Source organism: Sinocyclocheilus anshuiensis, unplaced genomic scaffold, assembly GCF_001515605.1.
Source record: "Sinocyclocheilus anshuiensis isolate Anshui unplaced genomic scaffold, SAMN03320099.WGS_v1.1 scaffold890, whole genome shotgun sequence".
In the NCBI taxonomy this organism is placed as follows: domain Eukaryota; kingdom Metazoa; phylum Chordata; class Actinopteri; order Cypriniformes; family Cyprinidae; genus Sinocyclocheilus; species Sinocyclocheilus anshuiensis.
This window is the reverse complement of record NW_015537986.1, coordinates 1,183,248-1,195,079: the sequence shown is the minus strand read 5'-3', so window position 1 is coordinate 1,195,079 and position 11,832 is coordinate 1,183,248. Positions and strand designations below refer to the sequence as shown.

At 39.8% G+C, this 11,832-nt stretch overlaps 1 protein-coding gene across 1 annotated transcript in view; it reads left to right on the top strand.

The window, feature by feature from the left end:
* Positions 1-11,832, top strand: part of med1 (mediator complex subunit 1) — a 62,971-nt gene that overhangs the window by 13,833 nt on the left and 37,306 nt on the right. Inside the window, exons 6-10 of the mRNA XM_016468997.1 lie at positions 4,787-4,858; positions 4,957-5,031; positions 10,427-10,590; positions 10,703-10,814; positions 11,083-11,207. Of these exons, the coding sequence (XP_016324483.1) occupies positions 4,787-4,858; positions 4,957-5,031; positions 10,427-10,590; positions 10,703-10,814; positions 11,083-11,207 (548 nt within the window). The remainder of the gene's footprint in view (positions 1-4,786; positions 4,859-4,956; positions 5,032-10,426; positions 10,591-10,702; positions 10,815-11,082; positions 11,208-11,832) is intronic.

The following is an 11,832-nucleotide window of genomic DNA, read 5'->3' as shown; positions in this document are numbered from 1 at the left end:
ATACAAACAATATACTATCGTAATCGTGTGTTTATTATTTGGATATTTCGTGGGTACAGAGGTTTCTCTGTGTGATGCTGTGGTCAGATATCAACGCGGAAGAGTGAAGGAAGCGCGTGACGGGATGAGACGGGGCGGGATATGATGCACAGTTATGATCGACAAGTGACGGACGAATCAGGTCTCTGTCTGTCAGAGTGCGAGCACGGAAGAGTAAACACACAGAGACAGCCCAGGGAGCGGCTAATTATCATCAGATCGCGTATATCAGTGGAAAATGAATAGAAATGATGATTCTGTCTGAAGAAATATGAAGTAAACATGAGTAAATATATCTATATATCTCCATGTATATGCATCTTTGGACTATAAGCCCTAATTAACCCTGTTCAGTGAATCTATGTGAATACAAATAAACCGCTGCTGACGTGACTGAATATGAATGCGTGGTGAATTTCTATTCTAAAAACGACTCATACAGATTTATTATTTTGCACTCCTGACATAAATTACTAAATTACTGTCACTGCAACGTTTTATCAAAACAGTGGTCAAATATCGAAGCTAGAGTCTTTAATCTTTCTACTGATGCACAGTTTGTCCAGATCAAGTAAGAGTGTGATGTTTAACGTGCTGTTAAAGTGAAACAACAATAATCTGGGGCCGTCGCCGATCTTTGACCGCTAAGAGGTTAAGTCTCGCGAAGGCCTGACTTCCCTCAAAGAAAGTTCGCATCTGCTCTCCATTCCCCCGCCTTGTGGGCAATGGAAGCTCTGTTCAAATTGGACCCGCCCTTCAGTGCATGCCCATTAAAATTACCACTGTGATAGCGGACCCACATACTCAAAAGAGCATTTCTGTTCTTCTCACTACCATGTGACTACCTCCCTCATGCGGTGACCTGCCAGTCGAAAAACTAAAACCGCTGGCCATCCGACTTCAGGCTTGGAAATCCATCCCAGATGTGTCAAGCTGGGTGGTAAAAACCATAGAACGAGGTTACACGCTCCAGTTCGCTCGCAGGCAACCTCGCTGCAGAGGCATTATTCAAACTTCGGTACAGGACCACAATGCTCACGTTCTCCGGGCCGAAGTGCAAACTTTGCTTGCAAAAGGAGCCGTAGAGAGAGTTCTTCCAGCGAACAGCAAGGCAGGATTTTACAGTCGTTATTTCCTCATTCCCAAGAGAGATGGCGGGCTCAGGCATCTAAACCACACGGTTATGAAACCGCTGTTTAGGATGCTAACTTTGAAACAGATCCTCGTGCAAATTTGTCGCGAGGACTAGTTTTTATTGGTGGATCTGAAAGATGCTTGCTTTCACAGCCCCTCATCACAGACCGTTCTTGAGATTCGCGTTCGAGGGGGTGGCTTATCAATATACAGTTCTTCCATTTGTACCGTTTCTGGCCCCACACACTTTTACGAAGTGCGTGGACGCTGCTCTTTCGCCTCTGAGGCAGATGGGAATCCGTATCATGAATTACCTCGACGACTGGCTTTTGCTAGCCAGGCCAGAACAGGAACTTTTCACCCACAGGTCACTGCTACTCAACCATCTGGAGCGTTTTGGGCTAAAAATCCATTTAGCCAAGATCTCTCTGTCTCCCAGCTAGCAAATCGTCTTTCTGGGGACAGTGATCGATTCAGCCCAAATGCGGGCATGGATTCCTCTCTGATGGTTTAGTGGCTAGCGATGTCATTCAAATGCGGGACTTTGCTTCCCCTCAGAGATTTTCAGAGGATGCTCCGCCTCCTCTGTGATTCCTCTGGGCCTGCTTTGTATGCGGACCCTTCAATATTGTCTTAAAGCCCATTTACCATTCCACACTTGGCTCCTGGGGCATCTTCATCTGAGGGTAACCCTCCCCTGCATCAAAGCTGTGGCCCCTTGGAGTAATTCTCACCTGTTTCAGTCAGGCGTCCTGTTGGGGCTGACCTCCAGGAGGAAGATAGTCATGGCAGATGCCTTCAACAGGTTGGGGAGCACTGTACGAGGGCAGACCGACATTCGGCTCCTGGGCACACCTGGAGCAACGCTTGCACATCAACTGCCTCGAAATGATGGCGGTTTCTCTAGCCTTAAGCCTTCCTACCAGCCTTAAAGGGGCATCATGTCCTGTTCCGCTCTGACAACATGACGGTGGTAGCCTTCATATATCAACAAGGCAGTCTCAGGTCACACTCCCTTTACAGGATGGCGCGCCACCTCCCTTTTTGGGCACATTGTTATCTCCTCCCACTAAGAGCAGTTCATGTGCCGGGCAGACTGAACCAAGGAGCGGACATGCTGTCCAGGGCCAATGTAGACTAGATCCCCAATCGGTTCAAATGATCTGGTCTGTCTTTGGGAGGGCAGAGGTAGACCTCTTCGCCTCAGAAGACAACTTTCACTGCCCAATTTACTTTTTGAAGCAGCGAGATGCCCTGGCCCAGCGCTTGTATGCGCGAGTTTGGCCACTCGACGGGAACCTTTACAGCTCCCTGTAAGTGTAACTAATACCATTTTGCAAGCTAGAGCACTGTCTACAAGATGCCTCTACGCCCTACTGGTGTGCAGCACACAGCCTGGACCCATCCTCTTGTGACGTGCCACATGTGCTCACCTTTCTACAAGAGCTGATGGATAAGGGTTGCACCACATTCACGCTCAAAGTCTACATGGCAGCCATCGCGGCGAATCATGCTCTCGTGGGTGGCCAGTCAGTCGGCAAAAACAACTTTGTTATATTTCTGAGGGGAGCTCGGAGGATGAACCCGCCTCATCCTCATTCTGTGCCGACCTGGATCTTATCTATAGTCCTTAGGGCCCCAAGAGGCCCTCCCTTTGAGCCACTCCAGTCGGCCGATTTGCGGCACCTGTCACTCAAGACCGCCTTTCTTTTCGCATTCGCATCGGTCAAGTGAGTGGGTGACTTGCAAGCACTGTCAGTCAGTGCTTCATGCCTTGAGTTTGGGCCTAACGACGGTAAAGTCATCCTGAAACCAAGACACAACTATGTGCTTAAGGTGCTCTCAACCACGTTCAGAGCACAGGTTATTACCCTTCTAGCTCTTCCTAGTACAGAGGACGAGCAGGGTCCCAATCCACTCTGCCCAGTTAAGGATCTTAGAGTGTACGTTAAGCACTCTGGCCCGTTTTGTCACTCAGAACAGCTTTTTGGATGCTTCGGAGGCCGCTCTAAAGGGGTGCTGGTTACGAAGCAACGACTATCTCGTTGGATAGTCTATGCTATAGCCGTGGCTTATGCCACAGAGGGCTTGAAATGCCCTATTGGGGTGAGGGCCCACTCCACACTGGGCATGATTCAGTGGGAGCTCTTTTGATGACAGCTGTGCGGCCACCGGCTGGACATTGCAGTCAACCAAGTTTACAAGGTTTTATAATTTAGACGTCCCTGCCCTCCAGGCACAGGTCTTGTCTGCTTAAATTCACCTAATCTCCTCTTTGAGTGGAAAAGGTTTTGTTATGTTGTCCCCAGTCCCCGGCTAACTTGGGGTGCATTCTTTGCTCATGCTTCTTAGGGGCCCTCATTTCGGTTGCTCCAGGGCTGGGCACGCAGAGCGACTTAGTTCTGCATTTACTCCAGTTACTTACGTAACCTTGGTCCCCTGAGATAAGGGAAAGAGCATTGCATAAGCTGCCGTGCTATAAGTCTGCACGCGAGTCGATGGCTGTCGCTGACAGTCGAAAGATTCTGACGAATGGCGCTCTGAGCCGACTTATATAGTAGTCGGCTCCTCTGCTTTTGGTGGTTTGAACTGCCATTTGTTCACGCAGGTACACAAACGTGAACAAATTAGGCTTCAGTATCAGAGTAAACAGGCGTTTCCCCATGTGTCTATACGCAATGCTCCTTTCCTTATCTCAGAGAACCAAGGTTAAGTTAGTAACGGAGCGTTTACTTCTGTTTAGGGCCTCAAAAAACTTTTGAGTGTCTGTAATTTATGTCACCCAGTCAAATAAACTGCACATCAAAACACTTATGCTTAGACACACACCAACCTTAAAGGAACACTCCACTATTTTTGAAAATAGGCTCATTTTCCAACTCCCCTAGAGTTAAACAGTTGAGTTTTACCGTTTTCGATTCCATTCAGCCGATCTCCGGGTCTGGCGGTAGCACTTTTAGCTGTAGCTTAGCATAGATCATTGAATCTGATTAGACCGTTAGCATCTCACTCAAAAATGACCAAAGAGTTTCTATATTTTTCCTATTTAAAACTTTACTCTTCTGTAGTTACATCGTGTACTAAGACAGATGGAAATTGAAAAGTTGCGATTTTCTAGGCCGATATGGCTAGGAACTATACTCTCATTCCGTAATAATCGTAATAATCAAGGAACTTTGCTGCCATACCATGGGTGCAGCAGGTGCAATGATATTACGCAGCGCCTGAAAATAGTCCCCAGCACGCTCCCTGTGCAAGCAGGTGGTCACGTTGGTTATGTTGACGGAAGTTAGCCTATTTTCAGGCGCTGCGTAATATCATTTGAATATGAATACTTGAATATTTGAATACTTTCTTATGCCACTGAATAAATATTTTACTTAGAAACAGGCCAATCTAATGTGTTTTTTTTTTTGAAGTGTCCAAAGGATAAAATAAATAAAATCACCAAAACTAAACCTGCATCCTAGTTTAAACTTCTTACCCTCACAAAGTCATCTATGAGCCTGTCAGATTCAACAATTCGGTTTTGTATTTTATGGTAACAACAGCTGTGAAGTTGTCACTGGAGAAGTAATAGATGTATTTAACATGACCTTTTTTTTCTTTACAGAGACAAACATTTTGATGAGTTTTCCAAACACCTGAAGGGTTTGGTCAACCTGTACAAGCTCCCTGGAGACAAGTGTGGTTTCCCTTTTTTTGTTTTATTTTTTAGATCAAATTCTTTCAGTTCCTGATACTATTTGCGTTTTAATATTTTTTTCTCATTTTGTTTCACAGCAAATTAAAGACAAAGATGTACTTGGCACTTCAGTCTCTGGAGTTAGACCTCACCAAGATGATGCATATGTTCAGGTACACTGATTTTTTTCTTTGTCAAGAAAAAAAAAATCCCCTACAGTAGCAAAAAAAGTACCATTTTGGACATGGTACTATTGTAATTCTATATTATGGTTTAGACCATTTCAAGGACGTTAACAATAACAAACGCATTGGAATGCTACTGTGCATGTCTTGTCCTGAAGCATTTCCGGTAGCCATTTTTTAAATCTCAGATCTGTCAAAACAAGCACATACTTTTTAAGTCTAGCGAAAACACAATAGAGGTATTTCAAAAAATGGTGATTGGAATTACCTGATCCTTTAAATCTGACTATGAGGTGCAAACTTACAAAGAACATCAAACGTTTGCTTGAATAGTTTTCCAGATGGCTCAAAGCTCAATATCTGATTGATGCTGCTTGCATGTACACGAGAGATGTCGGTAAAAGCATATTGTAGTCTGGATGCTTACAATTAACTCCTTAGTGGAAAGGTTGGGAACATTTTTTCGTACAATGTGGATGACTTCAATCTTGTTTTTGGTTAAGCTGAAGCAAGACAAACCGTGTCACTTATGTACTTATCATGGTTTGTCGCTAAGATGTGCGGGGAGGTTATTAGTGGAAATTTCACTTGCATTGCTGGGTCAGTCTGTATATCTGTGCAAAAATGCATATTCATATTTATTTGTACAGTGCTTTTCACAATGCATATCAATTCATTGCAGCTTTACAGAACATACATGTATATTACAACGCTAAATGTATTCTATTAAACTAATCGCTACATGCCATTATTACTTCAGTCATTTCAAAATGCGTGTGCTTAGTTTGGTCGTTTGTTGCTGTGGAACAGTGCGAGAAAGGGATCTAGGTTTTAGGATTCTTTGAAGAATAAAAGAACAGCATTTATTTAAAATAGAGATGTTTTGTGACAACATACACTTCCGTTCAAAAGTTTGGGGTCAGTTTTTTTTCTTTCTTGCTTTTTTTGAAAGAAAATTAATGCTTTTATTCAGCAAGGATGTTATATTGCTAAAAAGTGATTTAAGACTTGTATTGTAAGAAAATATTTCTATTTTAAATAATAATCTGCCAGGATTTATCAATCAATCCTGTAAAAAGTATCACAGGTTCCAAAACAATATTAAGCAGCACAATTGTTTCCAACGCTGACAATAACAGTATCAAATCAGCATATTTGAATGATTTCTGAAGGATCATGTGACACTGAAGACTGAAGTAAAGGCTGAAGAAAATTCAGCTTTGCATCACAGAAATAAAGTATATTAAAATAGAAAACCATTATTTTGAATTGTAATAATATTTCACAATATTAATGTTTTTGTCTGTATTTTTGATCAAATAAATGCAGGCTTGATGAGCATAAGAGACTTCTTTCAAAAACAATAAAACTAGTAATGTGTCCAAACTTTTGACCACTAATGTGTCCAAACTTTTGTACTGTATGTAAACAAAAACATCCTCTCACTTTCAACTGCTTTTATTAAAGTGTAAATATTTGTATGAATATAAAATGCTTAAACAACTGAGACATCAACATAAACACGTTTCACAGACATTTGACAAACAGAAAAGGAGTAATTAGTCCCTGGACAAAGGGGGATCAATATCAAAAACAGCAGTTACTATGTAGCCTGTCCATCAGCAGCTTTAAGTACTACATTGCATTTCATCCTCAAGTTCTCAAACACATCTGGGGCCTCATATGGTCACATGTGGTTTGGCACTGCAGGACGATCAGCTGTCCTTCCCTGCTCTGTCTTAGGTGTTTTACATTACAGATGATGGCTTTCCTAAAGACAAAAGTAGAAAAACAATTATTTAATTTAATGCACAATATTTAAAAATAATACTATTATTGTTTAAAACATCAGTATATGCTGAAATTAACTTTAACCAAGCTTAATAAGTGATGAAAAAATAGTTTTGAATGCGCTCGAGCACTAACCAGAAACGTCCAAGGAAACAAAGACGTCACTTCCGTAAACCGATGAATAGCCGTTGAAATGGTCTATTACTCCATTATTCCTTATAATGTAGTACATAAATATAGTTATCTGCTATATCTGCTGATTCTTGTGCTGAAGACGGCGCTTGGTTGCAAACTGTTCTCAGAATGCTACATTTGAACTTGTGACTTGAGAAAAAAACAATGACATAATTATGTGGTCTGATGTTAATTTAACTCTATTATAGACAAACACAACCTAACTAAAGTAGTAACACACAATCAGTTGAGTAGTCATTCACAGTCGTGAACTGCTGTGCTGATATTCCCATGTAAAATCTCTTGATACATTAATGAATTCATTGTTCCTTCAGTAGCTATGTTTATCATGGTTTCTTCAGTGGCAGCATTATCATTCTTTCTAAAGAAATTGTGACAAAAGTGATATAAATCTATGAGAATTTATCAATAGTTTTCTGAATGTGTACATTTTGAACTAAAAGCCCTAATGGAGGTTTTGTGCAGTCCTGTGATCACAAATAAATGGAATCAGACATAACATGAATAAGTATGTGTTTCCTCTTTTTCTGTGAAGTAATTATAAATACCAGTTTGATTCATTAGTTAAATATCAGTCATGGAGTCTTAGGTCTTAATTACAAGATAATAAAACAATCAGCTGCTTATGTCAAGTTAGTTTTGTGATCATCTACAGTAGCTAGTTTCCAGTCTGATTAAGCTTTCCACTAGCTGGGCAGGGTTTAGGGCAGCCCAGCATAGCTAGTAGCCCAATGATGACAGCATAGTTTGATTTTGGCCTCGCAACAGTGTAAAAGCATCTAGTGATTGCAGTTTGTCCAGGCCTTGAGGCAGCAAAGAAGCTTTAAATCAGGGGTGTACAATCCTGTTCTCTACTTTCCCGCCCTTTTTTGGTTCCAGTTTGGTCCCAGCCCTGCTCCAACACATCTGTCTGTAATTATCAAGTGTCAAGTGTTATCGCGATAGTTATTAGCTGGTTCAGGTGTGTTTGATCAGAGTTGGAGCTAAACTTTGCAGGAATGTAGATCTACATAAACAGGATTGGCACGATGCTCCTTTCACCTTGGCCTTCAGTTGGGATCACTTATTTTATTTTATTTTTTTACAACCTGCCCTGTCTTTGATCACTCTTCTTCAGTTACACTTTGAAAAGTACAACTATATGCTAGTTTAGTCAAATAGTATTTTGTTTATCTATAATGAATTCATAAATTCATTCTTGCCACTGTATGAATTGATTGACATTTTTGTGAATATTTTCATTTTAATAAAGCGAAAGTAAGGTGGCTTCAGACTATGAATCTTACAAACTTTGAGAACATAATTTTAAAAAGTAATCTTATCAGTTATTCAGCATTTTTCTGCCATTGTGACCATGCTTTTGATGCAATGATCAGAAGTTATTTCAGTATTGAACAGTAATGAACTGAATGAATAACAATTTTATTTTAGATATTTTAGATAAAGTGGCTTGAGCAGCTGTACAGTCAGGCAATACACTCTACATTAACTCTGGGCGATATAGCTAAAAAATGTATCAACGATATAATGTTTCATATCGTTCGGTATCGATTATTATTGACATTATTTAAACCTTTTTTAAAACAGAGCAATAGAATTTTTATTTTTTATTTTAACTACTGTATTTTTAAATTAACCAAATTTATTGAGACAAACAACAAATATGTTTTGTTTTAAAAATCAAACACAAAATAAAAATTAAACAAATATCTAATTTCTAATGTTTTGTGCAGATTAAAGAAGGAAATTTAAGGAAACTTTTGGCTTGTCTCCCGAGGCCACAGGAGGGCGCAATGAGCAAAATAATGCAGGACATTTAAATTGTCAATGCAAGGAAATAAATGTTTATAAAAAAACCTGCATTCCGTCTAAATTAACTCATATAAATCAAATATAATTTTGTAAATTGCATAAACAATTATGAACAAAACAGCATCATGTATTTATGCATTGTTTAATACAAAGAGCCGAATCGCCCATCACGCAAATTTCATTTAAAAACATGAGACTCAGTGAAATAAACCTCCACGAGTTCGCAATGTGTTTTCTAAAAGTTTAAACGGTTTAAATTTGCATGGCTACACCTCTTGTGTGAGACACGAGTGCAGCAGTCATATTTGTCCGTCTAAAAATGCACTGAATATGCATCTGTGTGAATGACTTGGTTTCGGTTTTCACCTAATCAAGATCTTCTCCGCATTGAGCTTCTGTATTTCTCTAATATTTTGAATGCATAACACAGCAGCGGCGCATCTCGTGGGCTAGACTAACAAAACATTAAAATGCAACAACGTCACTTACATCATTATCATCGCATCTCGTGCTCCACTGATGACACTCCCTGACGCCCTCCTAACATTCAAATGCAAATGTTTATTTTAAACTTGACTAATATATCGAACATTTTTTTGATATCGTTGTCGAAGAAGGTGTACCGTCGATAAATATCGATACCGTTTTATCGCCCAGGCCTACTCTACATATAGAATTGTTTTATGTTAACACTGACCTATGATGTTTATGATTCCTTGTCAGGGCTCGAAATTAACTTTTTTACTTGGTAGCACTGGTGCTCCCAACTTCAAAAAGTTAGGAGCAACAGCAAAAATTTAGGAGCACTCACCAAAAATTTAGGAGCACCACAACTACAAATTATATATTAACAGATTTTATCCTTACATTCTTAACTGTGCTTGGAATTATTTTTGTTGGCGAAATAGAGCAAAAAGAGGAAATATAGTGTATAAAACGTAAGTCTCTTAATATTAACTAATTTTTGATTGAACAGTTGTATAAAATCAATATCACATTTGTAAGCATGCTAATTTTTGGAGGAAACAGCACTCTTCTTGTGAAACCATTTTCATAGCGGAGCCACTAGAAGTCTTTCAACCACTCTCTTCGAAAACTGTACGCCTACTATTCGGCTGGTGGATCAACATCCACCACATGATCGCTATCAAAGATGAAGTTTAATTGGTTATGTAGCCTAACGTTTCATAGAACGGCAGACAGGTGACCGTATCAGCACTTAGAAGGCACATACTCTGAACGTTTTTAGAGAAATTAAAACAGGTCGCACGACAACAATTATATGCACTCGCACAAATGCTCCCAAATATATTTTGAGGTCGTACAGATTACATTTCGGGAGCATATGTGACCAAAATGGTCGCAGTTTCGAGCCTTGCTTGTTAAAGACCAGCATGTTTTAGAGGCCAGTGTGCAGCCAGTTTTTGCTTCCTTTTCTGTACTGCAAACACGCAGAATGGTTTCAGACCGGTCACCGGTTCTGTATCTGTGTTGACATTCAGTTCCATAGTGTATATCAGAAAACCACTGTTTTTTTTTTTGAAAGGGTATAATTACTCAATAACTGAATCAATTTCTACCATAGGATAGCCACTAATGCCAACACTGTGGAGACAATACTTCACGGTAGTGTGGGTCTGTTGACGGCGAGGAGCGGCGGTCATCTAGTATCTCTACAGTGTTATGTTTCTCCAAATGACATCTTTGAGGAGGGAACAGGAGCCCAACTGAACTACACTGCTGTCAATAGTAAGAAAACAAAAACAGTTCAATTGTATATTTACTTTGAATATAAAAAAAAAGTTTTTTTTTTTGTTTTTTTTAAAGGACATTGATTACTATCTTCTCTTGTATTCCGCAGTTCCCCGTACTTTAGGTGTGAGTGTGTCGGTGACTGTTGAGGGCACCACATCAGTTTACAAGCTACCCATCGCTCCGCTTATCACAGGATCTCATCCAGTTGACAACAAAGGGTCAGATTTACAAAGAATTAAAGTTCAATTAAAAATGAAATTTTGTTGTCTCTACTATAGTGTAATCTGGTGTAATCTCTTCCATGGAAGAGTAGTATTTTCACACCGCATACTTGACCAGGGGCCTATGTGGCTTGTGCATTATATCCTGAAGTTACATGATAACTTTGCATGAGAAATATGTACTGGTTGTTCCATTGGTCTTGTTAATGATTTATTAACTATTTATGCAAGTCTTCATTCTTTCAAGATATTTTTCCCCCTCTAGGACTCCATCATTTTCTTCTGTAACAAACTCAAACTGTGTAGATTTACCAGCATGTTTCTTCCTGAAGATGAATCGCTTGATGCCATTCTCTTTATCGTATATTAAAAAAATGGGCAGTACTACAGGTATGTATATAATCCTGTTTGAAAGCCTAGGTGTAGATTTGATCTGAAGTTAGATGTTGGATGACTTTAGTAGACTACTACATCAATGTAGTTATTATTATTAGTTATTGTGCTTCTGCTATTAAATTGTCTAAATGACAAAATGAAAATCATTAGGTATACAGTGGGGGAAATATTTATTTGATCCCCTGCTGATTTTGTAAGTTTGCCCACTTACAAAGAAATGAAGGGTCTGTAATTTTTATGGTAGGTTTATTTTAAAGGGGTCATATGATGCTATTTTAAAGATCATTATTTTGTGTGACAGAATATGTTGACATGCTTTAATGTTCAAAAAACACATTATTTTTCAAATACTGTACATTATTGTAGTTCCTCTATGCCCCGCCTCTCTCAAACGCGTCGTTTTCTACAAAGCCCCTCCTTCTGACAAGCACAGTCTGCTCTGATTGGCCAGCTGACCCAGTGCATTGTGATTGGCCGAACACCAAAAGCACGCGTTGGAAATGTAATGCTCCTTTCCATAATCGCGAGCTTCAGCTTTCAACATAAATGTAAAGACAGTAAATAATGTCCTTAGTTTTACCATCAGTTCAAGCCCGAAAGGGGAACAGAGTTGCGTGAC